The sequence below is a fragment of the Ursus americanus genome, chromosome 17 (assembly GCF_024610735.1).
Source record: "Ursus americanus isolate L20-20 chromosome 17, mUrsAme1.1.p, whole genome shotgun sequence".
NCBI classification, from domain to species: domain Eukaryota; kingdom Metazoa; phylum Chordata; class Mammalia; order Carnivora; family Ursidae; genus Ursus; species Ursus americanus.
In genome coordinates, this window is record NC_142143.1 from 16,686,655 (window position 1) to 16,714,054 (window position 27,400).

Here is a 27,400-nt window from a genome sequence, read left to right on the forward strand (position 1 = left end):
AGGTCCTGTAAACGTAGGCTCTGGATTGGGATCCTGAAAAACTACCTAAAAAGTAACGGTGAACTCAAAAAAACAGCCATCATAGGATTAGGTCCCACTTCAAATTATCTCCATCCATGACTGAGTTGAGGTGATCTAGGTTGCTAGTTGTCCTAGACTAGCTGTACATCAGAAACAAAGATTATTAAATCCTCTCTGGAGGAAAAAAACAATATCCATATCTTTCCATTATATCCACAGTTTTTCATATACAATCTGCCATACATTATAAAAAATGACCAGGCATACAAAGCAATAAGACATACCCAAAAACCAGAAAAACGATAACAGAAATATCCAGATAATGAAATTATTAGACAAGGGTTTCAAAATAATGATGCTGAATATGTTGAAGGAAATGAAACAGATTTATTCAGAAGAAGAACTGGAAACTATTTTTAAAAAAAGCTAAAAAGAAAAATTAAGAATTCAGTAGATACGTTTAACAGATTAGACATAGCTAAAAAGAAAATTAGAGACAGAGATAATAAAACAAACAGCACTTGCAGAGTTAATGGCTGAGAATTTTCCACGAATTCCAGAAGCTCTACAAATCCCAAGCAGCACTGACACAAAGAAAACTACACCTACACCCCTCAAAGTGATATTGCTAAAAACCAAAAAGTAAATCTTACAAGCAATTAGAGAAAGACTCACATTGAGAAAGCAACAAAACTGACAGCTGACTTCGCAACAAAAATAAAAGAAGCCAGAGGACAATAAAGGGGGGAGGAAGGTAAGGGATCCTGCCAACCCAGAATTCTACATGTAGCAAAACTGCCTTCAAAAATGAAGTTGAAATAAGACATATTCAGACAAATAAAATGGTGATAATTCATCAGAAAGACATTTTAAATGGAATACTAACAGGTATTCCACAAATAGAAGGATGGAGAGATGCAGGAAGGACAGAACAGATAAAATGTGGGTAAATCTAAAGGGACACTGACTATTAAAACAACAGCAGTAATACCACCTTGTGACATTTTATAGAATAAAAATAAACAATAGCAGCAGAGCTAAGAAGGGGATAAATAGAATTAAGTGGCTTAAGATCCTTACACTGTCTAGAAAGAGATAAAACTACTCATTTATTCTGGAGTTGAAGGTTAAATGATGCATCTTAAAATCTCTAAAGTAACTATTAAAAAAATGAAAGAATATAGAATTAAAAATCTAAGAGTGACAGAAATAAAATGAAACTAACTCAAAAGAGAGGAAGAAAGGAAAAGAAAAGGGACATAGAAAAAGTGAGACAAACAGAAAGCAATTAGTCAGGTGCTACTTTAAATCCAAATACATCAGCAATGATAGAAAAAATAATGAAAAGGGGTGCCTGGGTGACTCTGTTGGTTAAAGTTCCAACTCCCTCGGCTTCAGCTCAGGTCATGATCTCAGGGTTATGAGGCTGAGCCCCACACTGGGCTCCGCAGTCAGCACAGCCTGCTTGTTCCTCTCCCTCTGCTCCTCCCCCTACTCATGCACGCTATTTCTAAATAAATACATAAAATCTTAAGAAGTAATGAAAAAAACAAAGATTGTCAGACTGGAGAAAAAATTTATGCTGCTTCAGGAGACAGACATTAAATATAAGGAGCCAAACAGGCTGCAAGTAAAAGGATCAAAAAAGACATACCATGCAGACCTTAACTAAAAGAAAACTGATATATAGTTATGTTACTATCACACACACAAGACCTATGACAAAGAGCATTACTAGAGATAAGAGGGACATTTCATAATGATAAAAGGTTCAATTCACCAGGAAGATACAACAATTCTGAATGTTATGCACTCATTTGGTCTCAAAATATATTAAAAAAAAAAAAAAACCCAACTGACATACAAATCCACAATGCCAGTGGATTCTAACCCAATTCCCTCAGTGACTGATACAACATGCAGAGAAAATCATTAACAAACATGACCTACTTGACATATACAGAACACTACAACCAACAAATGCAAATTACATATTCTTTTCAAGTGTACATAAAATGTTTACCAAAGTTGACCGTAGGCTGGGCCATAATGCCAATCTCAACAAATTTCAAAATACCAAAATTATCTTAGTATTTCTAGATAGCAATAATAAAAAAAATAACTAGTAAATCCTCATATCTTTAGAAATTAAAAAAATCTTTCAAAATAACCCACAGACTGAAAAAGAAATCACAATAAAATTTCTTAAATAATTTGAACTAAAGGATAATGGAAATGCAACATGTCAAAACTTATGGATACAACAAAAAAAGTCATGCCTTGAAGGGAATATAATTTCATATATTAGAATATCTAAATTAATAAATCACACAGATCCAAACAATCAAATCAATTTCAGTTTTTAAAAACAAAAACATATCCTATCCTTTCCAGTTTTTTCAAAGTGTAACTTCTATACATTGGATTAACAAAGAAATGACCCCCAAAATATTCTAAGTAAGAAGATGCAACTACCTGTATAAAAACATTACATCTATTGGTGAGGTCTTCAGCAAATTTATCCATTCTCTGCTCTTTAGATAAAATAGATTCCATTTTCATCATCCATGAGCTCACAAAGACGTAGTAAGACTGTACATCTCTAACAAAGGAAAATATTGCAGTTACTCAGCACAGGAAAGAAAATTTACTTCCATTTCTTTGAACTGGTTGGGATAAAATATTTCCCTGCAGCAGCAACCTTTCTGGTTTTCAAACTGTAGACATCCTACATACATATATAATTTACTCATTCAACAAATGTTCACAGAATGCCCATACAGGCTAGGCACTGTCTCTCAGTACTAAAAACAAAAATTAGCAGTAAACAAAATGGATAAAAATCCCTGCCACAATGAAGCTTACATTCTACAAAGGAGAGGTGCATAATAAAGAAATCAGTAATTAAAATCTGTAAGATGTTAGATGATATGTGCTATGGAAAAAATGCAGCAGGGAAAAGAGCCAGGGACTTGAGTGGCAGATAAGATTTTAAATACAGTGATCAAAGCAGGCTCATTGAAAAAGATGACTTTGAGCCAAGATCTGAAGATGAATGAGTAATCCATGTAAATATGGGAGAAGAGAATTCTAGGAAAGTAAATAACAAATGCAAACGCTCTAAAACAGAAAGCATGTCTGGCATGTTCAAGTAATAAAGAAGTCAGTTCGGCTGGAGGTCAGAGAGCAGGGATGAGAAAACAAAAGGAAATCAGAGAAGTAAAGGGGTTGGGGGGGGTGCAGTGTGGGAAACGTGGGGAGTAGAACAGGATTTGTGTAAGACCTTATAGGAGGATTTCAATGGAAAGCCACCAAAGGATTTGAGCAGAGTGACTTGATCTAACTTGAAGAGGATCAATATCATCTTGGCGGATATGTTGAAAATAAACTATGAAGGGGACAAGGTAATAGCAGGAAAACCACTTAGGGAGCTACTGTGATAATGCAGAAGAAAGGGGATAAAAACTTGAACCAGGGGGCGCCTGGGTGGCGCAGTCGTTAAGCGTCTGCCTTCGGCTCAGGGCGTGATCCCGGCGTTCTGGGATCGAGCCCCACATCAGGCTCCTCCGCTAGGAGCCTGCTTTTTCCTCTCCCACTCCCCCTGCTTGTGTTCCCTCTCTCGCTGGCTGTCTCTGTCAAATAAATAAAATAAAATCTTTAAAAAAAAAAACAAAAAAACTTGAACCAGAATGGGAGACTGGAAGTGGTCAGAATCTGGATATAAAAGCTGCATTTACTGAAAGCTTACTATATGCCAGCCACTGTTCTAAGAACTTTACACAAAGTAACTCATTCAATCCTTATATTAACCTTATGAGGTAGGTATTATGATCTCCATTTTACAGAAGAGGAAACTGATACACAGAGAAGTTAAACAACATGCCCACGATCATACAACTAGTACACAGCTGAGCCAAGATATAAGCCCAAACCTAGAAAGCTTTCCCATCCAGGAAAGGCTAAATCGGTAACATAATTTTCCTATGCAGGCCAATTACAAACACTGAATCACTCTACCAATGCATCTGAAATTGCTCAAGATGGTAACTTTTAGCCCAGAAGCTGTTCAATATATACTTTTTTATTTTAAAGATTTAGTGTGAAAAAAATGGAACAATTCCCCTTCGTGGGATCTGACATTACCAGCTCTTTCTAAAAACCTACTTTAGGGGCGCCTGGGTGGCTTAGCTGGCTAAGTCACCGACTCTCGATTTCAGCTCAGGTCATGATCTCAGAGTCCTGGGATGGAGCCCTGCATCGGGCTCCATACTCAGTGGGGAGTCTTAAGGATTCTCTCTCCCGCTCCCCCTGCCCCTACCCACCCCTCAAGCTCACTCTCTCTCTCTAAATAAATCTTAAACAAACAAACAAAAAACCTCCTTCAGTCAGAGAAACATCCCATTATTGCCAGTCAGAATGAGCCAGAGAATAGCTCTCAGGGCAAGGGACTGAAGAGACTCATTTGATTGAGATCAGAATCCCACACTGAGGTACTGCCAGACTTACTGCCAAGCAGTCTGACAATCTCAAGAACTCAGCCTGAAGAGGGATTACACCAAAATTTTTAATGACTGTGTTATAAAGAAGTGAAACCCTAGCATCAAATCTCAGAAAAATTTCTGCTGAGCCAGAATTCCATTCAACAAATAACACCAACAGTTGTACTTTTTGGTGTTGCCTCGAATGGTGCTAACATTATTTGACTTGTGGATTATTCAACTTAAAAGTGTGGAACACAGATAAAGAGTAAGGTCAGAGGGCAATGCCTTCACTTTTGAGAAGGCTGTGATCAGTATTCAGCAGGGATAAAATATACAGGAGGGAAGAGAAAAGTCATAAGCAAGGACAGAAGGAAGAGGCCTAGATTATGGAGTGCTCCGTGACAGTAATCAATAACATTATGAAGAAGGCTAATAACACAGTCAAAGGCAGTCACTCAGTTTTAGATCAGACTATGCCAGAGGCTTGCCTGTTACTCCACCCATCACTCCTACATCCAGACACCAGATGATCTTCATGTCTTGCAAGTATGTAAAAATGAAACTGCTTCAAGCCTTAAAAAGCAAGTTAATTGACAAAGGGAGTCCAAAATAGCCAAAGATCTGTCATATGGTCAGATTTATTTCAAAGTACAAACAGGAAAAACACTAATGAGAAAAAATATCCTGTCCCAACATAAAACACGAAACAGGGTCAAAACTTGTATGACAACAGAGGTTTGAAATGAAGGTTCATACCTCTATCCTCTAAAGTCAGTATTCCCAGTGTTGAAAAGGTTGTGAATGAAAAGCAAAATGAAGCAACCTACAAACCTTGGACCCCAGTCAAGAACACAGCTGGGGCACTTGGCCAGCTAGAGTCTAGTGCCTAGTGTGGGGGCAGAGAAACTGTCCCCCAGTGCTTCCTTCTTACTTATATAATGAACTCTGGAACCTGACTAGGACAGCTATTAGTAACTTCCTCAACTTTTCCTAAAATAATTAGACAAAACTCATGCTGATCACACTGTTTCCCCTCTTCTGGGTTTCATTTCAGTAGAGTGAATTTTAGGTTTCTTTGGGAGAACTGCAAGGAGAATGAAAAGGACACTTTCAGCACCTTGGGGCTCTATGGTGACTATGTATCTCTGCAATCAAATAATTTAGGAACATAAAATGTTATCGTGGGGGGGAGGAATTGAAAGTCGACTTATTCAGTCTTCCACCTGATAAGCCTCCCTTCCTACAGCATCCTGGACTACTAGTCATCTGCAGTCTACCTACACAGCTCTGGGGAAAGAGCACATTAGCTCTCAGAGCAGCCTACAGGCCCCTGCTGCAGGTGCTCCACAGTAGGACGGGGACAGGTCTGCATGTCTTCTCTGACACAGGCTTAACTGTGTGACCTGGCAAAGTACATTTCTCTAAGCCTCACTTTCCTTATCTAAAAATGGGATAAAAATAGTACTACAGAGTAGCGGTTAACAGCTCATGCTCTAGAGTTAGGACCATCCAGCTCTGCCACCTACTAGTTGCTTAAATTTGGGCAAGTTTAATCTACTTCACTTTTCTCACCTATAAAATGGCCATAACAACAGCATCTACCTCATAGGATTCTCTGATGATTAATAGAGATGATACATGTGAAGTTTCCGGAATAGTTTAGTTATTGGCTTACAGAAAGGACCAGGTTAATATTAGTTGTGACCTTTATTATTTTCCACATGAGAAGACTGTTACAGGCTTTGTGTAAGATAAAGTGTTTAAAGCCTTTAGCATAATGCCTGCTACAAAGAGCTCAGTAATGTTGGTGATTATTATTATCTCTTATTTTCATCTTTTGGTTCTAGATCAATCTTCTGGAGCCAAGAGATCAAATCTGTTCCCTCTCCTACCTGAATGCCCCTCAAATATTTAAGGAGCTCACCATATCATTCCTCAGATTTCTCTTTTAAAGGCCAAACTATACAGAGATTCTTCAAAGGGCATGGTTGTCAGGTCTTCTGACATATCCTGATCAGCTGCTGCACTTTGTGTCCCTCTTAAAATGTGACACCACCAAATACCGACTATGATCTGACCAATAAAAATTCAACAAAACCACCAACTCACATGGTGTAGATACTATAACTACCAATTTCCATAACCCAGGTATAGTTATTAATGTAATCCAAGTCTGTATTGGCATTTTTAGCAACTACATCACGCTGTTAAAGAATATTAAGCTTCTGATCATCAAAATATCCATCTTTTAATTACTGGTACTAAACCTGATCCCTGTCTCTCCACCTTATTGAATTTCCTTAAATCCAAACTATGTCTTTTTCCCTTCTCAGTTCTGTTTTTAAATGTATGAGAGAGCTCTGAAATCTCTGCTGTGACTAATCCTGCCTGAACTGCGTAACTGTCATCTTTCACTGATTTAATCACAGGACTTGGGAGTACTAAAAGATGTTTCAGGGGACCTCCTCTATTCCAGACATACTCCTTCTTCCCCTACTCTGCAGTAGTGGCCCAATTTCCCCTTGATGGTCAAGATCAAAAGGAAGTGGATAAATTCCCCTATTATCTTTTAACCACATCACAGATAAAAACTGTGTCCGGCACAGGGCCAGTGGCACAGTCCTGTGTCACTTCACCTAAAATCTTCATCCAGCTCAACATGTGATTTTGGTGGTATACTCAAGAATGTGCAGTAAATTTAAATGTTGAATCTAGGTGATGAGAACATGGGGGGCCATTATACTATTTTCTCTATTTTGTGTATATTTGAAAGTTTGCATAGTAAGACTTAAAATATAAGGATGTAAATATCAGAAGAAACTAAAGTTAAAAGTGTTCTTTTAGGGAACAGGACTCAGGTACAGGGGGAAAGCGGGCTGGGGACAATTATTTTTCCCTTTAAACTTTAGTACTTTTTAAATATGTACATATATTATTTTTATAAAAATAAAAATTTAAAAAAAAGGAGTGCATCAAATTAAAATCAACTCCTCTAAAAACCATCACTGAATCTTGGACACACAATATTTTTAATGTCATCAAATGACATCTACTGCAGGAACTTCACTTTACACAAAAAATATTTAATGTATCTAATAAAAAGTTATGTGTGTATGCACATATGTGTGCAAATACATGTATATACGGGTACATATGTACACACACATACATATCCATAAAGTATAATTTTCCTACATCTTTAACAGATTTTAAACCTAAATCATGTAAAACAAAACAAAACAACTCCTAAAAAATAAGTCTCCTAGAGACTGTCCAACTTTTTTTCTGGTAATAAATATGTTTGTTCTTATAATCAAATGTCCTCCACATATTTGGAGTCAATATAAGATCCAAGAATATAAATTAAGTATTTTCATTATGAGTACTTATAAAACCTACTTGGTAAGTGATTGAGCTTTCTGCTGTAGGAAAGTATCTCTGTGTATTTTAATGGCTTGAAGACTTTTTTTGTCTAGAAGTTTGGCAGCTGCTGGTATTTTCTGGATCAAAAAATTATCAGGAAACCAAATAATATTAGCAGTTAGAGTGATGGCTGGTACCTGAAATAGTAAACGTAAGGAAGGGAAATTAATAAACGCAACCTAAACAATAAGCTATTTAATAGTTCTACAATATGCAATGGAAGACAACTTATAATCAGATTATGAAACAAATTATATTACTGTGGCACAATGAAGGCATTCCAATATCCGATGTGAAGCATGAGAATAATTTTATTCTGCCTAAATATTAAATACACACACACATACTCTTACAGATTTTCAGATAAAAATATGCAAAAAGCAAGCAGAAACTTGAATCTTCAGGACTTTTACTTTTATTCTACATTAGTGAAAAAATAAAAGACCCAAGAGAGCTGGGTACTCACAGTCACGTATCACTTGCTTCTACACACAAACTAAACTTTCAATTTTGAAATCAGAGGTCACATCACGGAAATAGCAAAGATGTAAAATCAATTTCAATTTTTTTCTACTTCAATAATGAGAAGGAATGGCAAGAAGAGGAGAACAGAAGAAAAAGAACAGAAAAAAGTAGTAACAATAAGAGGAAGTTAATTTACAGGAAAAAATCTGGAAAAACCTCCACAAACAGGTATTTATATGATATGGAATTATGCAGTACTTCCATTTCCTATATCACTTATTTCTGGAATGCCTGGTTTTTAATTTTTGTTTTTATTTTTTTTAATTTAATTTTTTTAAGATTTTATTTATTTATTTGACAGAGACAGCCAGCGAGAGAGGGAACACAAGCAGGGGGAGTGGGAGAGGAAGAAGCAGGCTCCTAGCGGAGGAGCCTGATGTGGGGCTTGATCCCAGAACGCTGGGATCACGCCCTGAGCCGAAGGCAGACGCTTAACGACTGTGCCACCCAGGCGCCCCTGAATGCTTGGTTTTTAAAAATGAATACTACGATATTACTTTTATAATCACTACAAAATATTAAAAAATTACTACTTTTGTAAGCAGGAATGAAACACATTTTAGAATATCCAATTTTATCCAAAATCTTTTTCATCTATTCAAATGAAAAAAATAAAAAGTTCCAAGTTCTTACCTTCTTACAAATGTCCAATAAAGACTTATAAAACTTTTTATCAATAGTTCGAAAAATTTGAAAATGCAGTACAAAAAGTCCACAAATTCCAACATACTTGTCTCTCTGGTCAATTTCAGAAGGTTCTCCTTATAAAACAATAACATGAGAGAAAATTGGAACAAATACACTTAAGTTCTATGTTCAAGGAAATGCAAACTTCAGCAACAAAATTTAAAAATGCATTTTACGTTACCAAGTTTGGCTTCTACGTTTGCAAAAATTGAGCGAATACTATGTGCAAATTCTTCTGCAAAAGTGCTATTTTTTGACACAGATACTCCTCCATTGAGAGAATCAAACTGCTGTTCTATACAGGCCTAAACAGGAAACATTTAAAGAGAAATTTAGACTCTGAATAATAAACCATTAAACAGATTTAAATATAGTGTGTGTGATAAACTTCTACATTCATCATTTTAATTTTACTAACAATGAGGCTCAAGTTTTTACCTTAATGTCATCTAATATCTAAATCCTTTTGAATGGAAAATATGTATGTACATACGTATTTAAGTACCAGTCAGTGCAAGAAAACTGAACCACAAATCCATAATTCTTTTTTTTTAAAGATTGTATTTATTTATTCATTTGAGAGAGAGAGAGAGCACATGAGCAGGGTGGGGTGGGGGGAGAGGGAGAAGCAGACTCTCTGTTGAGCAGAGAGCCCGACTCGGGACTCAATCCCAGGACCCGGAGACCATGACCTGAGCCAAAGGCAAGCGGCTTAACTATCTGAGTCACCCAGGCACCCCACAAATCCATAATTCTACATGAAGAGATACAGACAGGGATATTCAACAATGTAAGACATATCCAATGAAGCAGTGGAAAACATGTTTTATTATTTTACTTTGCACTTTTAAGGGCAAATTTTTTCTGATTACAATTACTTTCCTAGCACTTTATTACAGCATGTATAGAAATGTCTCCTGGGGCGCCTGGGTGGGTTAAGCGTCTGCCTTCGGCTCAGGGCGTGATCCCAGCGTTATGGGATCGAGCCCCACATCAGGCTCCTCCGCTATGAGCCTGCTTCTTCCTCTCCCACTCCCCCTGCTTGTGTTCCCTCTCTCGCTGGCTGTCTCTATCTCTGTCAAATAAATAAATAAAATCTTTAAAAAAAAAAAAAAAGAAAAAAGAAATGTCTCCTGGAGGGGCACCTGGGTGGCTCAGTCAGTTAAGCATCTGACTTGGGCTCAGGTCATGATCTCAGGGTCCTGGGATAGAGCCCCCATGTCAGACTGCACACTCAGTGGGGAGTCTGCTTGTCCCTCTCCCTCTGCCCCTCCTGACTCGTGCTCTCGCAGTATAATAAATAAATAAAATCTTTAAAAAAAAAGTCTCCTGGAAAAAGAATCAATGACAAAAAATGACCTTCTGAATCTAATACACTAGCCATTAAATTGATATAAGAGTTGGATCGATCTGTAAAAATTGTGATCCTGAGCATAATATATAGACTTGTCAAATCACTATGTTGTACAGCTGAAGCTAACATAACACTACGTGTCAACTATACATCAATCTAAAAAAAAAACTGTGATTATGTAAAAATGTTAAAAATAACCCTGAAGAGGATTTTAAATAGAAATATATTGCAATTTCCGACAAATACTACCCAAAGCAGGGCTAGCCAATAGAACTTTCTGTGATCATAGAAATGTTCTACATTTGTGCTGTCTGATATGATAGCCAGCCACAAACTGTGGCTATTTTTTCCCCAGCTTTATTAAGATATGATTGATATATAACATATATAAGTTTGAGGTATATGGTGCAATGAGTAGATTAGATACAGCTAGTAAGCACTTGAAAGTGGGGAAAGTGGAATTTTATTTTCTTTCATTTTAATTAATTTAAGCTTTTAAAAAGCTACTAAATGGTAGGAAGCTACCTGGACTGCACAAACCCAAATTATATTCCTTGAGCATAGGAAGAATTAAACGGACTTTTAAAAGGTTACAGTATAACAAACCCAAATCTAGAGGTTAACAACAAACATTAACACAACTGCTTAGATCTTAAACCTTGAATAGTTTTATCCTTTTACATAATTTAAAAAAGAAACCTTCAACCCAAATACAACTAGTACTATTAATTTTGTTTGCCACTAGGTACTAAAATACTTATATTTTAGTACACTAACAATGTTTTAAGCCAAAGCACTTTTAAAAAAAACATATTTCAACAGTATGCTATGAAAGTGTCCTACGGTAGTTCTGAGCTGCATCAACTAAGGTGAGCCCATTTAGTGTAGCCCGATACAGCTCTCATACCTGAAATATCACTCCGTCAAGTAACTGCCCTTCTAGCTTCAGCAAGAACTTTTCAAATGGCTTTAGTTTTTCTTCCTGAATTCCAAATTTTGAAGGATTGTGATGGACAGATTTCAGTAACCTTATGGAAGATTAGGAGAAAGACCTTCAATTTTCCTAATAAATTCTTCAATTGAAAATTTCCCAGAAATCAAAATTTTATATTTATATTTCTTGTTTGGTTTTACACATTTGAAAATCTGTATAAAAACGATGCTAATATATTTAATTTTCTAGTCATACCTTTTTAGATCATCCTAAATTCAGATATCTGGTACTCTCTAGATACCATGAACAACACAAGATGCCTTGACTTAAGAAAGTCTTAAGAATATACAGTGAAAACCAAGTTCAGGAAAAATAACTGTCACTTGAATAGAACCCTAGAAAAAAATAAATTTGAGTTCTAAGGTACTCAAATTAACATCCTACCATACTTAAAGAATTAAAGAGACTTTGTACAAGTATACCATACTCTCAAACAAGCTCATCTGAAATTTAAAAATGGTTACTGTATTCATAAGAACATTTCACACGAGATCCTTCTAAATATAGATCTCCAGGTCTTTTAAAAGATCTGCACTATTTACATTTACTTCCTTTTTACCAATGCATTAACTATACAAAGAGACTATTTTAACCATTTTAATTGGCTCACCTTTTGTACATAGTCCAGTGCTCTTTCAATGTGACATGATTATCAATAATTTCATCCAGGGTAAGCAAAACTGTTAGCAGCTCTGCCAAGTGCTCATACATAGTCTGTCAAAAAACCTTTAATGATTATCATTTAATCACTAGTTACAAGTTAAGCTTCCTGTGGATTTTTAAAGTTAAACACACTGGGCTAATAATTACTGAATTAAAGCAATGGATAAATCAGTTTATTAACATACAGATGAAACTATTAATCCTCAGATGGAATAACAAGCCTTAAGTAGAGAAACGCTTTGCCCACTATTTCATCCTTAATTGTGATTTTACAGAATTGTTTCACTCTCCAAAGAGACCACTTAGAGAATGTGCACTAGGCCACTACTGGGAAAAATTAAGAGTTATACTGACAGTGGGTCAGTAATGCCTCATCAACTTCACAGATAAAAGAGAATAAAGGCCCAAAAAAAAAAAAAAAAAAGAAAAAAATCCTTTAAGAGTTTTGCTATAATTCTTGTACTCCCCAATCATATAAACTCCACAGCAAACTATCGTAAAAATTACAGTTTTACAGATCAACTTAAATTACTTTTACCTGAAAGTGAACTCCAGTTGTCTCTATAATTTTGGGTGCAATCCTGTAATAAAATAACATCCAATTTAAAAAACTCCTTTTTTTTTTTTTTTACCACAGCTCATTTTTATTTTAAGGAAAACATATAGCAGCAGCAGGTCTTGGGATTTTAACACCTATGTATCTTTATTTAGGCCAACCTCACTAGAATTTATGAGACCTTACTCCACTTTCCTAAGAAGAGAACTAACTTGTATATACAGAGTCAGGGCTATCCTTGCCTACATCTAACTCAATGGGTAAGGAAATGACAATATGTGACCCATGAATAACCCTAGTCATTTAAATCTAAAGGACTGAGTTTGGGATGGAGGTGGAAAAATACTGATATGCATTTCTTTCTAAACAGAGAGAATTTCTCAGTTTCCAACCAGAATCTTTGTTATCCTACCCAAACTGGCATTTGGAAACTAGTCAGGTTTATTTCTGAGTTCCTATTCCTACTGAAAAACAGTGTATATAACCAACATTGTACTAAAGTCAAAAGCCCGGATAATTCAATTTTACTTCCTAGACATCTTCTACTCAACACTAAATAATTTAAAACAGCACTTGTATATCAAAGCACATATAGATATTCCACAAGATAGAATATTTTAAAAAATACAAAATACAAATAAATTGCATCTTTCTTGGGCAGGGTGTGGTGGTGGGGAACCCTCTTTGATTACACATCAGGTACTGCAGGGGTTAGGGGAACTATGCTCTCATTCCCTCCTGCCATGAGAACAGCTTCAGTGAAAGAACAGAACACAAAATAAACACCTGACTGAGGAGAAAAACATGAGAATGAGAAGCAGTTAACACAGTATTCCAGTTTATAAAGAGAGTTAAAATGCAGCCTGGTATAGTAAGAACAACAATGAATGGACTGGTGATCAAAGAACAGCATCTAAATTGTTATGGAATCTTATACAATTCCTCTGGGCCTCAATTACTTCTTCTCATAATTGAGAACCCATTGTCATATACCTAAACAAAGTTACTGTAAGATTATAAATAGTAAATGGGAAAAATTTTAAGTATAAAGTATTAATCAAATGTGAGATATTACTTTGCGGTCATAAGAACAGTAAGGGCTATCAAAATTTGATCATTTTTCCTGATTAAGAACAGTGGTTCCCAAATTTGGAAGATCATTTGAACAAAACCAAAAACTTTTTTTTTTTTTTAAAGATTTTATTTATTTATGTGACAGAGAGACAGCCAGCGAGAGAGGGAACACAGCAGGGGAGAGGGAGAGGAAGAAGCAGGCTCCCAGCCGAGGAGCCCGATGTGGGACTTGATCCTGGAACGCCAGGATCACACCCCGAGCCGAAGGCAGACGCTTAACGACTGCACTACCCAGGCGCCCCCAAAATTTTTTTTAATGTAGGTTACCTGGTCCCACTCCCCCAGATTCCGTAGTTTAAAAGTCTCATGTGATTCTAATAAGCCAGGGAACAGTCACAGTAAAGGAGAAATAAGGAGAGAGAATTTGGTACCTGTTCTAATTCCATATTAGCTTTTTCCTATAAATCAAATTTTACTATATTCTGTCAACATTCTTATTCAGACAAATAAATCACTCACCATGGCAGAAACTGTCTTAACCTATGTATTACACAACAAGTAGTGTTTGAAACATCATGAGTGTTCAAAGGATGGTGAAAAAAATGAAAGAATGAGTAAACAAATGAGCAAACCAACAAAAAAACTATTTCAGGTAATTGGCTAGTTTTAGAAAACATTCCTTGCATCTCTATTATAAATGCAAAAATACTTATAAAATCCATTACTTGTTACTGATATAGAGGGCAGCCAACTGGTGGACTACATTCATGACCACTTCATAGCACCTCGTAACAAAACAAGACAGTTCCTGAAATGACAAGTTGAGTATATGTTAACGTAGTTGCTTTTTAAATGTCGCCATTTCTCAATTTTATGGTAACAATATTAAACACAAGCAAAACAGTTTCCAATTAACCTGCAGCCAGACAACTTCAAGCATCCTTCAAGCAATCAATTCTTAACTCCTCTCCTGCATCCCAAGGTCATTTCTACTGCTTTGTCCCCACGGCATTTCGTTCATACTTCTATTTTAAATCTTATATTTTAGTTACTCATGTAATTCTTAAATAACAGAGACCATCTTATTCCTTCTTTAAATATCCACTGCCCAGCATGATGGCTAGCCCTCAACTGCTTCTCAATACATTTCTGTCCTATTAAATGAATAAATAAATGAACATCTGAATGAAAAAGCTCAAAAGCTGCCAATTTAGAAAGTAGGATAATGAGGAAAAAAGGCTCTCCAGAAGTCACTCCGAAATAACTTCAAATGTTTATTACCTTTAACTTCATCTATAAACAAGCCTGGCACAAAGAAAGGGAAATATTAATTATTGCAGGAATATGTATGTCATTAAATAATTAATTCGCATCTACCATGTCCCACACCTTCCGAAAGTTTCTTTTCAGAAGCTCTCAATGTTTAAAACTAAAAAAACAGTTTGTATCCTAAAGTATTCAAAACCTGATTAAACCTGTGGCTATTCTAAATTTTAAGTTCTACGGGGGCAGGAATTTCTGTTGGTTTTGTGCACTGCTGTATCCCCAGCACGAAGAACAGTTCCTAACATATGCTAGGCTTATAAAACATTTGTTGACAGCTTAAAAATGGAATTCTATGCAGCTGTCAATGAGATCCAAAAACAATTTAAAATGTTTTAAAATGAAAACAATGCATTTCAATTTTACTCAAATAACTCTAGTTTTACCTTTATTAAACTTCCACAGGTTCAATAAAAGCAAAGAACAGAAAATGCAGACAAACAGAAAGCACAAAGTAAAAGAGGCAGAAACAAGTCCAGATATATAACAGACTATTTACATAAGATAGAAATAGAATGAATAAGCCAATTAAAATACAGAGGTTTTCAGATTTTCAGACTGAATAAAGCAAAGCCCAGACACATGTGGTTTTAAAAAGGACAACTAAAAGATGATACTAAAAGGCTGAAACCATATAAAAAGATAAATCAAGAAAATGTTAACTAAAACAGAGCTGGGGCAGTGAGAATATCAGACAAAATAATTTGTTAGCATTATCATAGCTATTACATATGATATACATTTGTGTAACTGGACATTATATACATAATTATAGTTTAACAGCATCACCACATAATAAAATATTCAGTTAATAATGATTAACAATTCTAAACCTGTATGCACCGAACAGAATATCCTGAAAATACAAAATGCGAAACTTGATAAAACTAGAGGGAGAAACTGACACATTCACTGGGACCTGCAAATTACATTTCTTAGACTCCTGCCAGTAGGCCTCCTGTTAGGTTCTGCCAACAGGTGGCACTAAAAGGACACTAAAGGCAGGAAAAGGACATCCTTTCTACTACTTTGTGTTTTTATCAACATAATAAGAGCAGTTCACCCCAGCAATGGCAGTTTGCTCCACCTCCAGCTTCTTTCAGGACTCCAGAACCAACCTCGCATTGCCCTCTCAGAGGTACCAGCCAGCCAGGCAGCACTGCCTCCTTCATAGGTATGAGCAGTAATGCACAAGGCTCCTGCTCCAAGCTCCCAGATTCTGGCAATTCCAACGCTTTCCCCTTTTTTATCTGCTTCCTCTGGATGACCGCACTATCTTCTTTTCTTTCAGCCCTACAACTCTTATATAACCAACCCTTTATATCAAATCTCCTCTTTAAAAATACTGTGATTTGTTTTCTGGACTGGATCCTGACACATACCATAACGGAGGTCAAACTCAACAAAATGCTTTCAATTACAACAAGGAGACCAAAACCACTAGTAAAGATATAAATGAACTGAACAATATATTAGTATGCTTGACTCAATGAAATACATCAAATCTTGAACCTAACAATCAGGAAGTAGGTGGAATTAGGAGTATTTTTTTCCTTATCTCCAATTTTTGCTTTTGTCATACGGTACTAGCATTGCTTTTATAACGGAAAGAGAAGACATAGGAAGTTCTTTCATTTTTTTTAGTTTTGGTAAAACTAAACCAAAGACCTAGAATAACTAAAACTGCAGTAATGAAAACATCTGGTTTGAGCTGATTGAAACATCTGCATCAAGTGCTACTTTTAAACCTTATCACTGCTCATGTACTAGCTTAATCATCTGCACTAACAACTTTTACTGACATAAATTATCTTTTCCTACCTGGTACAAAATTTAAATTATTTTAAAAGGCATGGTGATAAAATGTCCACAAATGAAATTATCAAAAAAACAAACTTATTTTGAGATCTTATTTCTGTAAAATGCTATGAAAACCTTTCAGGAATTATGACCTATTTAACTATAATCCAATGCCAACTAAGTGTCCTACCCTTCAAAGTACATATTTTTAGCATTTGAAGGTTTCAGAAATCTTTAATTTCTGAATTTCATGTAACCCAAACTTTAAAAAAATAAGTAAAAAGTAAAAAACAGTTACCTGTAAGAATGAAATAAATCTTCCCATTTGAATTTGGCAATCACCTTCCACCATGCTGGAATCTGTAGCTTTAAAAGGCAACATGAAGAATCGATTTCAATTTTTTAATTTAAACTTAGTCAAGACCCAAAAAGAAAAATAAATATAATTTTTATTTTTTAGTATATCTCCTAATCTGCATGTATTGAAAACAGAATTTTTACACTGAAAAGAAACATGAGACAATCATTAATCATTCAATTAAAAGTAACCATCTTTTTCACTATTCAATGAATTCAAGGAAAATCCTTATCTAACCACAGTGCTAACGTATAAAAATATCACAAATAGATTTTAGAGAATTGGCTGCTGCTCCATCACTCAAGTTTATTCCCCTGCTTATCAAACAAGTAAACCAACAAAAAATTTGAATGCTTATTTCCTCACAGTAATACATTATATAATCACGGTAGTCCTAGAACTGTCAACTTTTCATTCATTTCAATCTCAAAAAAGGCATCATGACACTACAATGTAAAATTTTAAAACTTACCTCCTTCTCCATAAAACAAGAGACCATTATAAAATTTAGTTTCAGCCTGTTTAAAAAAAATTAAAATGATTTTAAAGGTTGCTGTCCTGTTTTTAAATTCCTAGGCTCTCTTAGTTATCCATATTTAATAATAATCTGAGGACTATATCTCATATACAAATCATTTAAATTCAAAAACTGCTTACAAAACAGGTAAATTCAATTTATCTTTAAAGTACCAAAGATATCACTGATACTCAAAGTTATTTAATTTCTTTACCCCTGCCTTTGTCTTTTCTGACCACTCTAATTGTCCTATATCCTCCCACTAGTTCATGGGAGATAGAAAGCAACCACATAGCATCAAAAAGGTACAGAAAAAAAAGAGGAAGTTTACCAACTTCTACCAGAGTTTTAATGACCCATGGCTAAGAAAATGCAAAGCATATTAAAAATTCAAAGCTTTTTAAAAAAAAATCAGTTATATTTATTCTATCTAGGGACACCTGGCTGGCTCGGTTGGAAGAGCATGTGACTCTTGATCGTGAGTTCAACCCCCATGTTGGGTGTGGAGCCTACTTAAAAAAAAAAAAAAAAGGTAAAAAATCAATTATATCTAGAAAGCCAGTATATATGGCAGATAACACAGACTCTGAAAGTATAGAGACCCAGACTCTAACAGTTACTACCAGTAAAATGTTAGGCAAGTAACTCTTTAAGCCTGTTTCCTCATCTATTCCTCACGTTATCTGCCTCTCATTCTAAGTATGAACAGGGTTAGTATGGTGTCTGGCACACAGTAAGTACATTCAGTGAATGGTAATCGCTATTATTAGTATTAAACAATTCATTCAACATGCAATAAATCTTTATGTACACTATACATATAAGCCCATATTTGCTTTTATTTTTTTATTTTTATTTTTTTTAAAGATTTTATTTATTTATTCGACAGAGATCGAGACAGCCAGCGAGAGAGGGAACACAAGCAGGGGGAGTGGGAGAGGAAGAAGCAGGCTCACAGCGGAAGAGCCCGACGTGGGGCTCAATCCCACAATGCCAGGATCACACCCTGAGCCGAAGGCAGATGCTCAACCGCTGTGCCACCCAGGCGCCCCACCATATTTGCTTTTAAATCATGTTTTTAATAACTCAAGAGTACAATTACCTCATACTTTAATTTCTTGATTTCACAACAAAGTGCAGCATAAACAGTGATGACTTTGTTCAAGACCTAGTTTCATGAGTAAAAACATAAAATAAAAAGATAAGTTATAGCAGATAAGTTAAGCATTTAAAAAATAGATTTTTAGGTTTAGAAATCTGTACCTTGTTTTCAGTCTTTATGAGTTCCAAAAGGGAAGACTGTTCATAAGGCAAAAGCTATAGAAACAAAGGGAAAGAATCTTTTTAATTTGAAGAAAATCATTGAAATTTTAAATATACAAATTGAGTCTAGCTCTATTCTATTTAAACTTGTGTTGGACCCTGTACTTAGCACCAGATGGGGACTGACTGTTAATGGGTATAGGATTTCTTTTGGGGGTGGTAAAAATGCTCTTGAGTCTGGTGATGGCCGCACAATTATGTGAATGCACCCAAACCCAAAGAATTATATGATACGTGAATTTCAAGAAAACCGTAACTGAAAAAGTCAATATGTAACTTAGGACAGTGTCTAATACATAATAAATGTTCAGTAAATGTTAATTATTATTTAAGTGGTTAAGAGGCTATAGTTTCAAAGATAAAACAAGATAGAATGATTTCAAAATGAAACAGAGCAGGAGTGACTTATTTTTTTTTATTTTATTCATTTATTTGAGACAGAGAGAGTGAGAGAGCACAAGTGGGTGAAGAGAGGAAGAAGCAGGCCCCCTGTGAGCAGGGAGCCCTACACAAGGCTCAATCCCAGGACCCTGGGACCATGACCTGAGCCGAACGAAGGCAGGCACTTACCTGACTGAGCCACCCAGGCACCCCAGGAGTGACTTATTTTATACATTAAAAAATTACTCCCAGGACACCTGGGTGGCTCATTAGGTTAAGTGTCTGCCTTCAGCTCAGGTCATGATCCCAGGGTCCTGGATCAAGTACTGCATCGGGCTCCTTGCTCAGCAGGGACCCTGCTTCTCCCTCTGCCTGCTGTTGCCCCTGCTTGTGCGCTCGCTCTCTCTGATAAATAAAATAAAAATCTTAAAAAAAAATTACTCCCAGATAAAATTCTACTACTAAAACTAATATTATACTACATGTTAACTGGAACTTAAATAAAAACTTAAAAAAAAAAAAATGAAAAAAAAATTACTCCCACATTAAGATACCCTAAATGGTATAAGGGGAAATGATGGAAATCTTCCATGTCTTCATTAGAATATGAGTGACATGGATATATATGTATGACAAAAATTCACTGAACAGTATATTGTAAATCTATGCATTTCACTGTATGTAAAATAATCTCAATAAGGAACAAATAAAGCTTGAATATTCTATTCCAACCCTCTTCATTTCCTTGATGAAAAACAAAGGCTACCTCAGAAGTTTGTGTCATTCATTAAAAAAAAATAAAAAAACATACATCTGCCTGACTTCAAGGTAAGGAAATTAACAATTTTTCTCCAAGTTTCTTTTAGTTCTCTAGATTCCAAATAATAAAAATATACAGTTGACCTTTGAACAACACAGGTTTGAATGGCATGGGTCCATTTACATGCAGGTTTATCTTTTTATAAATACAGTACAGTACTAAAAATGTATTTTCTTTGTGATTTTCTTATATCATTTCCTTTTCTCTAGGTTATTGTAAGAATATAGTATATAATACATATACAAAATATGTTAATCAACTGTTTATATTATTAGCAATGCTCTGGTCAACCGTAAGCTATTAGCTAAGTTTGGGAAGTCTAAAGTTCTATGCAGATTTTCAACTGCATGGGAAGTCAGCACTCCCTAACCTTCACATTATTCAAAGGCCAAATGTATATTCCACTTTTTAAAATTATATTTTCAAGATACAGTATGTCCTTAAAATGCATACATAAATTAAAAATAAAACAAAATCAAACCTTTAATGCTATTGGATCAAGATTGAAATCCCAAACATCACCAATTGAATCATCCAGTGCATCCTCAATTCTTCTCAATTGAGATGTATACTCCTCAAGAAATTTCCCATAATTCTTAAGTTGGACTTCAGCATGAATTTCTAAATTTAAATTTTAAAACAGTATGTAAGGAGTAATAAATTAGAGGACATTTACTTTAAATAATCTCAAAACTCAAAGTAGTTACTAAGCATTTTTAGATGTATTACTTTGGAATGTCTGGACTTCTTGAAAATAAAGTTTCAAAGTTAAACAATAATTCAGCTTTTAATCTTTTCCAAATAATAAAATAATTTTAAAAGCTATAGATGTTAATCATATACAACATTATCACATTTAAACTATAACTTTAAAGTACTATGAAAAAATTACTATCCCAACTACCCCATAAGCTAGGGCTTTTAAACAATCTGAATAATGCCTTAGACAACTCAACATCTTGATTCTATGTTTTAGTCATAAATAACTTTATTGGCCCAAAAAAAAGAGACCTGAATCAAGTCTAAAAATCTGTGTTGTCATAGAAGCAAAATTTAAAAATATAATTCTTAAGTCTCTGTAAACTGTCTAAAAGTACACCTAAATATTGTTTTTAAAACGGTTTTAGACCAGCTTTATCATAGTGAATGTTGTTTCTGTAATGCCCAAAATTTACCAAGATATTTTAATTATTTAACTATCATAACAGAGTTGGAAAAGCCAGTAAACAACACTGAGTACAGAATGCTGTGCTTATGCAAAGAGCCCAGATGTCCATCAACAGATGAATGGATAACGAAGATGTGGTATAAATATACAGTGGAATATTATGCAGCCATCAAAAAATTGAAATCTTGCCACTGGTAACGACATGGATAGAACTAGAGGGTACCATGCTAAGCAAAATAAGTCAATCAGAGAAAGACAATTATCATATGATCTCACTGATATGTGGAATTTAAGAAACAAGGCAGAGGATCATAGAAGAGAGGAAAAAATGAAACAAGATGAAACCAAAGAGGGAGACAAACCACAAGAGACTCTTAATCATAGGAAACAAACTGAGGGCTGCTAGAGGGGAGAGGGGTAGAGGGATGAAGTAAATGTGTGATGGACATTGGGAGGGTAGTGTTATAATGTGCACTGGGTGTTATGTAAGACTGATGAATCACACATCTGTACCCCTGACAAATAATACACTGTATGTTAATTAACTGAATTTAAATTAAAAAAAAGAATAGTGTGCTAATATTTACAAATATACACATTAAATAGATAACTGTAAGGAGTCATTGGAATAAACTGGACAAGAAAAGTACGTCTAGTCATCAAAGTTAATAATGAAAGGAAATATTCTACCATACACGTAAGAATTCACTATTCCAAAGGCAGCAAATCCAATTCAGTTTCTTTTATTGATGTGAATAACTATTCAATCGTTGTTGTCTAAAAAAACTAAAATTTTTCTCTCCTCAAATCAGCAATGCAAAGCAATTCTAAGATAAAGTATGTTCTAAGGATAAAGACCTGGCTCCCCAGTCTCCCTTATTTTGCAACTAATGCTCTGAATCGGGTGGGTCAATTCAGTTCATTAAGGCTGCTATCTCGTTATAGCCTTAACCTAAGAAATTTTGGAAGATGGTCTAGATAGGATTCACAGCACAAAAATTAATGAAAACCAGGCACACAGAACGGATGGGAATTCTTCTCTTCCCTAGAGCTTAAATTAAAAAACTGTGCAAGATTCTTGAAATCCCAAATACATGCCTAATTTTTAATTAGATGGGAAATAACCAAAGCAGCATTTAATCAGCAAATGAGTTCTTAATGACAATGCGAGAAAAGAATGCTGGCATTCAGTCTGTTTGGGAAGTCACAGAGTAGTAGGCAAGAGAAAACCTGCAATAACATTAAAGTTCCTTGCTGATAAAATAATGAATAGTTGTAAAAGTTACAATAAAAAGATTTGAAATAAGAAATGCATGGTGATTCCTCAAGAGTAAAATTCCAAAAACCGATTTACAGGCTCATCTCTACATTCTTCGTTACCTTCGTATCCCTAATACCTAGTACAGTTCCTGGTATGGTCTGTTGACTGAATCAGATCATGCTACTCTCAGCTGAACCATTTTCAAAACTAGCAACATATTTTCATTACAGTTTTTTGAAGATACTAGAGTAGAGGACCTCTGACAATAAAACTTCATACATGACAAGGTGCAGTTCATCTCATAACAGTAAATACAGAATCCTCTCCACAAAAAAGTTAAAGGACTTTGTCATTACCACCAAGATTTTTTTTTAATGCTGCATAAGAGCATTCGGAATGTTATAATTTACGGAATGTTTTATGAAAAACTGCAAACCATCATGATGAATCAAGCTCTGGTTCTCTGAGAGGCTACTAAAACCTAATTACATGTAAGTTTCTACACATGATTCTTTGTAAAGTTAAGCAAAATTCACGTGTAATTTTTAAAAATTACATTCACCTTTTGGGAAAACTGCATTAAAAAAACAAATTCACAACCAGCAGGTCCCAATCTCTCTTATGTCACTTAAATAGATGAATCACTAGAGATAAGAAACAGATTATCAATTTACATTAACCTTAAGTATAGTTTCACTAAAATACTTGGCCTCTAACTTTTGCTGCATGGAACTTAATCTGGTATTTTTTTTTGACTTCTAAGTTCAATATGAAACAATTCTATTTTATGAAGTAAAAGTTGCTTAATTTTTGAAACCTTTCTAGGTGCAATGGAAGCTCTATGACATCCCTGAAAAACACCACTTATAGTAAATAAAAGGCATGGAAGGAGATAAGTTGACATTCGCTTGTTTATTTTTACCATGTGAAGAGCGCTTTTTCCTATCCTGCACGTTGTATGAATATGCAGAAAAAATACTCAAACTTCCAAAAGTTGATTGGAGGCAAAGTAGAAAAACAGGAAAGCGAAAACAGGAACCCGGACCTCTGCCCGTTCTAGAACGGAACGCTCCGCACAGGTGGCGAAAGCCCCCGCGAGGCCAGAGGCCAGGCCGGCTTCGGCTCCCCCGGGCTGCTGGGCCTCCCCGGGCGCGCCCCGCCCCGCCCCGGGCTGCGGACAGCGGACGCCGCTGCTCCGGGCACCGCGGGCTCCAACGGAGAGCCGCCGCCCCAGACGCCAAGCCCTGCCTCGGCTGGCCTGACCCACCGCCACCGGGACCCCAACCCCGAAAGTAACGTTCGAGAGCGCGTGCCTCTCGCACCCCAAGGGGCAGCAAGTGTCCCGAACCGGACGGCTGAGCAGCGACCGCGACGCAGAGCCCTCCCGCAGAAGCGCTGCCGGAGCTGAGGCGGGCCGGGGAGCATCCACCCGCAGCCCTTGCCCTGCAGCTCCCTTACTCTGTGAACCGTCGTCAACGCGGTCGAACTCCCAGTCCGGGGACAGAGTCTCCACCGCCATCACCCCGGCGCCTCCCCCCGTCACAGTACCAACCAGCCTGGGCGACCACGGACGCCTCACCCCGGCGCCTGTCACGGCACGTGACTTCCGGCCCCGGCCCCGCCCCCGCTCGCGAGGGCAGGCTGGGCTCAAGGCCCCAGCGGGCCGCGGGGATTGCTGGGAAAGCGAGTCGGCCGTGGTGGCCGGAGGCGGCCGCTACCTCTGCGGCGGCGCTCGCGGCATCCTCCCGTGGCGACTTGGGCCTCATCACGGTTCACTGCTCATCTCAAGGCACATCGATGCCTTTGACTTCGCCCTGCTGTCTCCAGGGCATTTTTAATACCCGGGGAGTTGTTCCATCAGTCTGCCTAAGAAGGGTAAAATTGACGGGGTAGTGGCTTCACAGGAAGGCGTGGTCCTCGAGTGTGTCGCTATCCAGGCGCTTCTTAGAAGAGGCAGGAGTTGAAAACACCCTCCCTGTCACCATCATTGGAGTTCAGGCGTCTCTCCTCTTGCAAGTCCTATGTTGATTGTTCTTGAGACTAAAACGGTGTGTGAGAGGCGGAGTTACTTTACGAACGTTACTTTTCCTAGAGAGGAATTTTACTACTATGCTTACCTTGCGCTCGCCGATCCTCCGCCCCCTCCTCTTAAAAAAGTCAGGGAGAGAAGAAGAAGCGCTATTTAAATGTGTTCTAAAATGCTCCTACCTGCTAACTGGCTTTTCCGCGAGTGGGGATCTGTGTTACCCAGTAATTCTCTGTGTATACAGATATTTGCACAGTAGCGTTCATTGCTGCATGGTTTTAATGCATACTAACAGGAAATGATCTTAATGTCCATCAATAGGGAATAATTACGTAAAGTTTAATACACCCATATTATGAATACTAGATAGCTGTTTTTAATCATGGAATACATCTGTAGAGACGGGGAAACTGACAAAGTAGTTGCAGAATAATGTGTATTTGTGATTACATTTATATTCATGTAAACGTGTTTGTGCATATGGGCGTGTAAATGCATAGAAAGGGAAATCGCACTAAACAGAACAGTGGTCAACTGGGAAAGAGTATGTGATGGCAATTAAAAAGTGGATTTTCAAGGGTTTTTTTATGTCTCTATGTATTTTTTTAATCTTTAACAATGAGATCTTATTAAAGTCTTATTTCTGTGATCTTAAAAAGGACCAAAAATAACAAAATCAAAGCAGGTAAAAGGTCTCTAGAAGAGCGTTTCCTGAGACCTGTGGATCTGCAGTAGGTCAAATATTTGAGTGCCCACTAGATACCAGGCACCATGCTAGACATAGAGATTATTATGGGGAAAAAAAACCAGTAAAACACAAACGGACAAAAAAGGTGGACCCCACCCGAGTGATGCTTGCAGTCTTAGTGGGCATTGTAGAGAGGGAAAAAATGAACTCGAAAATAACAGTAACATCAGTGCCTTCTGGCTGACAACCTTTTTCCCTTTACTTTCTATATGATTGTGAGTTCAACTTGCTGTACTCTTCACATTTGTATTCATCACTGTAATTAATCTCCCAATTACAATTAATCTCCCACTGTGATACATTGAAATTACAGGTCAGAGAAATTTGAATATGCAAATGCATTAATCTATTAAAGTTAATAAATCAGTGACGAGTGTCACGCTATAATCACAGTTTCTACAGCCAAATTGTCTAAGTCCAAATCATAGCTCTATCACTTACTAGCCATGTGATTTGGGGCCAAGTAATTCAACCTCTGCCTTGATTTCCTCAGTTTTAAAATGGGAATGATAATAGTAAAGACATCATGGGATTATTATGAGGACTAATTTAGTTTATGCGTGTAAGAGGGATAGAATAATGCCAACCGCATACAATATGTGTTTGCTATTTGAATCATTGTAACTTTATTTTTTAAACAAATCTTAGGAATTGCCTGTCTTGATCTTACATACTTTTAAATCAAATTCCAGGGCCTAGAATTTCAAATTTTATTAGAGAATTACAAGTTAGATGTGAAATATAAAGTATATTCACTATAAACTGAAATGGGTTCTCTGAAAGTTATTTATTACAGCAGATGTCCTATATTTTTCAGGCCTAGTCTACAGAAGGCAAATAATCATTTTGAGGAATTAAATATCCTTTCTACTGTTCCTCATTCTTAACAGGACTGTCTGAAAGGTTGGCTTGGAAATAGAAGGGGAAAATTTTTATATAGATAACATTGTACTATTTTGAGAACCTCCAAAAACTTTAGAACAGCTGCCCATAGAAGGTTCTTGCAGGAGTCCTTGCCTTTAACGCTTAAACTCGCAACTCGAGTACCAGTTTATTCCATACCAGAACACTTTTTATATATTATAGAGCTAAGGTCTTGGTGAACTTGTTTCTTAATATACATTCAAAATATGTTTCCAACAATAGGAAGTCTATGGTAATAACTCACTAAAGACATTTCACTTAATAATTCATCACAGAGTCCTATGTGACCTGTCAAAAAGATTGCGAATGTGTGAATTCATGTATTTCCCTTTTTCTAAGATTTTATTTATTTATTTGACAGAGAGTACACATGAGCAGGGGGAGCGAGCAGGGGGAGCTTCAGGCAGAGGGAAAGGGAGAAGCAGGCTCCCCAGGGAGCAGAGAACCTGACAACATGGGGCTTGATCCCAGGACCTGGGGACTGCAACCCCAGCTGAAGGCAGACGCTTAACCGACTGAGCCACCCAGGTGCCCCAATTCATATATTTCTTTACGAAAGAATCCCTCACCTGGACAATTACTGTAGTCCTGTGACAGATCTTCTCTTTCCATTGTCCACACTGTCCTCCAAGTGCAGTTCTCAAAACCTATCTGATCCGGTTATGCACCACTTTAAATCCATTGCCCTTGGTCTGAAGTTTTCACTTCATAAGATGGAATGCAAGGCTTCTTTTAATCTGCCTTTTGATTATTCTCTAAATTTTCTGCCTCTTCTATTCCCTTTTCTACACCTACTTTTTTCTGCTGGAATGCCAAACCATTTGCAGTTTCTCAAACAGGTCCTGCTGCTTCTAGTATATGTAAAGGACTTAAAATGCTTCCTGGCACGTTGTAAATGCAAGATAAGTGCTGCTATTATCTTTACTATCACTCCTGATCCCTGCTTTACTTTTTTTTTTCCCCCCACCTCATT

At 36.6% G+C, this 27,400-nt stretch overlaps 1 protein-coding gene across 1 annotated transcript in view; it reads right to left on the reverse strand.

Annotated features, from left to right (window-relative positions):
- The window catches only part of WASHC4 (WASH complex subunit 4), a 57,919-nt gene extending 33,588 nt beyond the window's left edge, over positions 1 to 24,331 (reverse strand). The window contains exons 1-14 of the mRNA XM_045779971.2: positions 24,188 to 24,331; positions 20,782 to 20,921; positions 19,040 to 19,093; positions 18,879 to 18,944; positions 17,732 to 17,777; positions 17,200 to 17,267; positions 14,504 to 14,586; positions 12,687 to 12,729; positions 12,096 to 12,199; positions 11,399 to 11,519; positions 9,319 to 9,442; positions 9,084 to 9,211; positions 7,902 to 8,062; positions 2,497 to 2,623 (exon numbers count right to left, since the gene is read on the reverse strand). Coding sequence (XP_045635927.2) covers positions 2,497 to 2,623; positions 7,902 to 8,062; positions 9,084 to 9,211; positions 9,319 to 9,442; positions 11,399 to 11,519; positions 12,096 to 12,199; positions 12,687 to 12,729; positions 14,504 to 14,586; positions 17,200 to 17,267; positions 17,732 to 17,777; positions 18,879 to 18,944; positions 19,040 to 19,093; positions 20,782 to 20,921; positions 24,188 to 24,248 — 1,326 coding nt within the window. The 5' untranslated portion in view covers positions 24,249 to 24,331. The remainder of the gene's footprint in view (positions 1 to 2,496; positions 2,624 to 7,901; positions 8,063 to 9,083; positions 9,212 to 9,318; positions 9,443 to 11,398; positions 11,520 to 12,095; positions 12,200 to 12,686; positions 12,730 to 14,503; positions 14,587 to 17,199; positions 17,268 to 17,731; positions 17,778 to 18,878; positions 18,945 to 19,039; positions 19,094 to 20,781; positions 20,922 to 24,187) is intronic.
- Between the last annotated feature and the right edge of the window lie 3,069 nt (positions 24,332 to 27,400).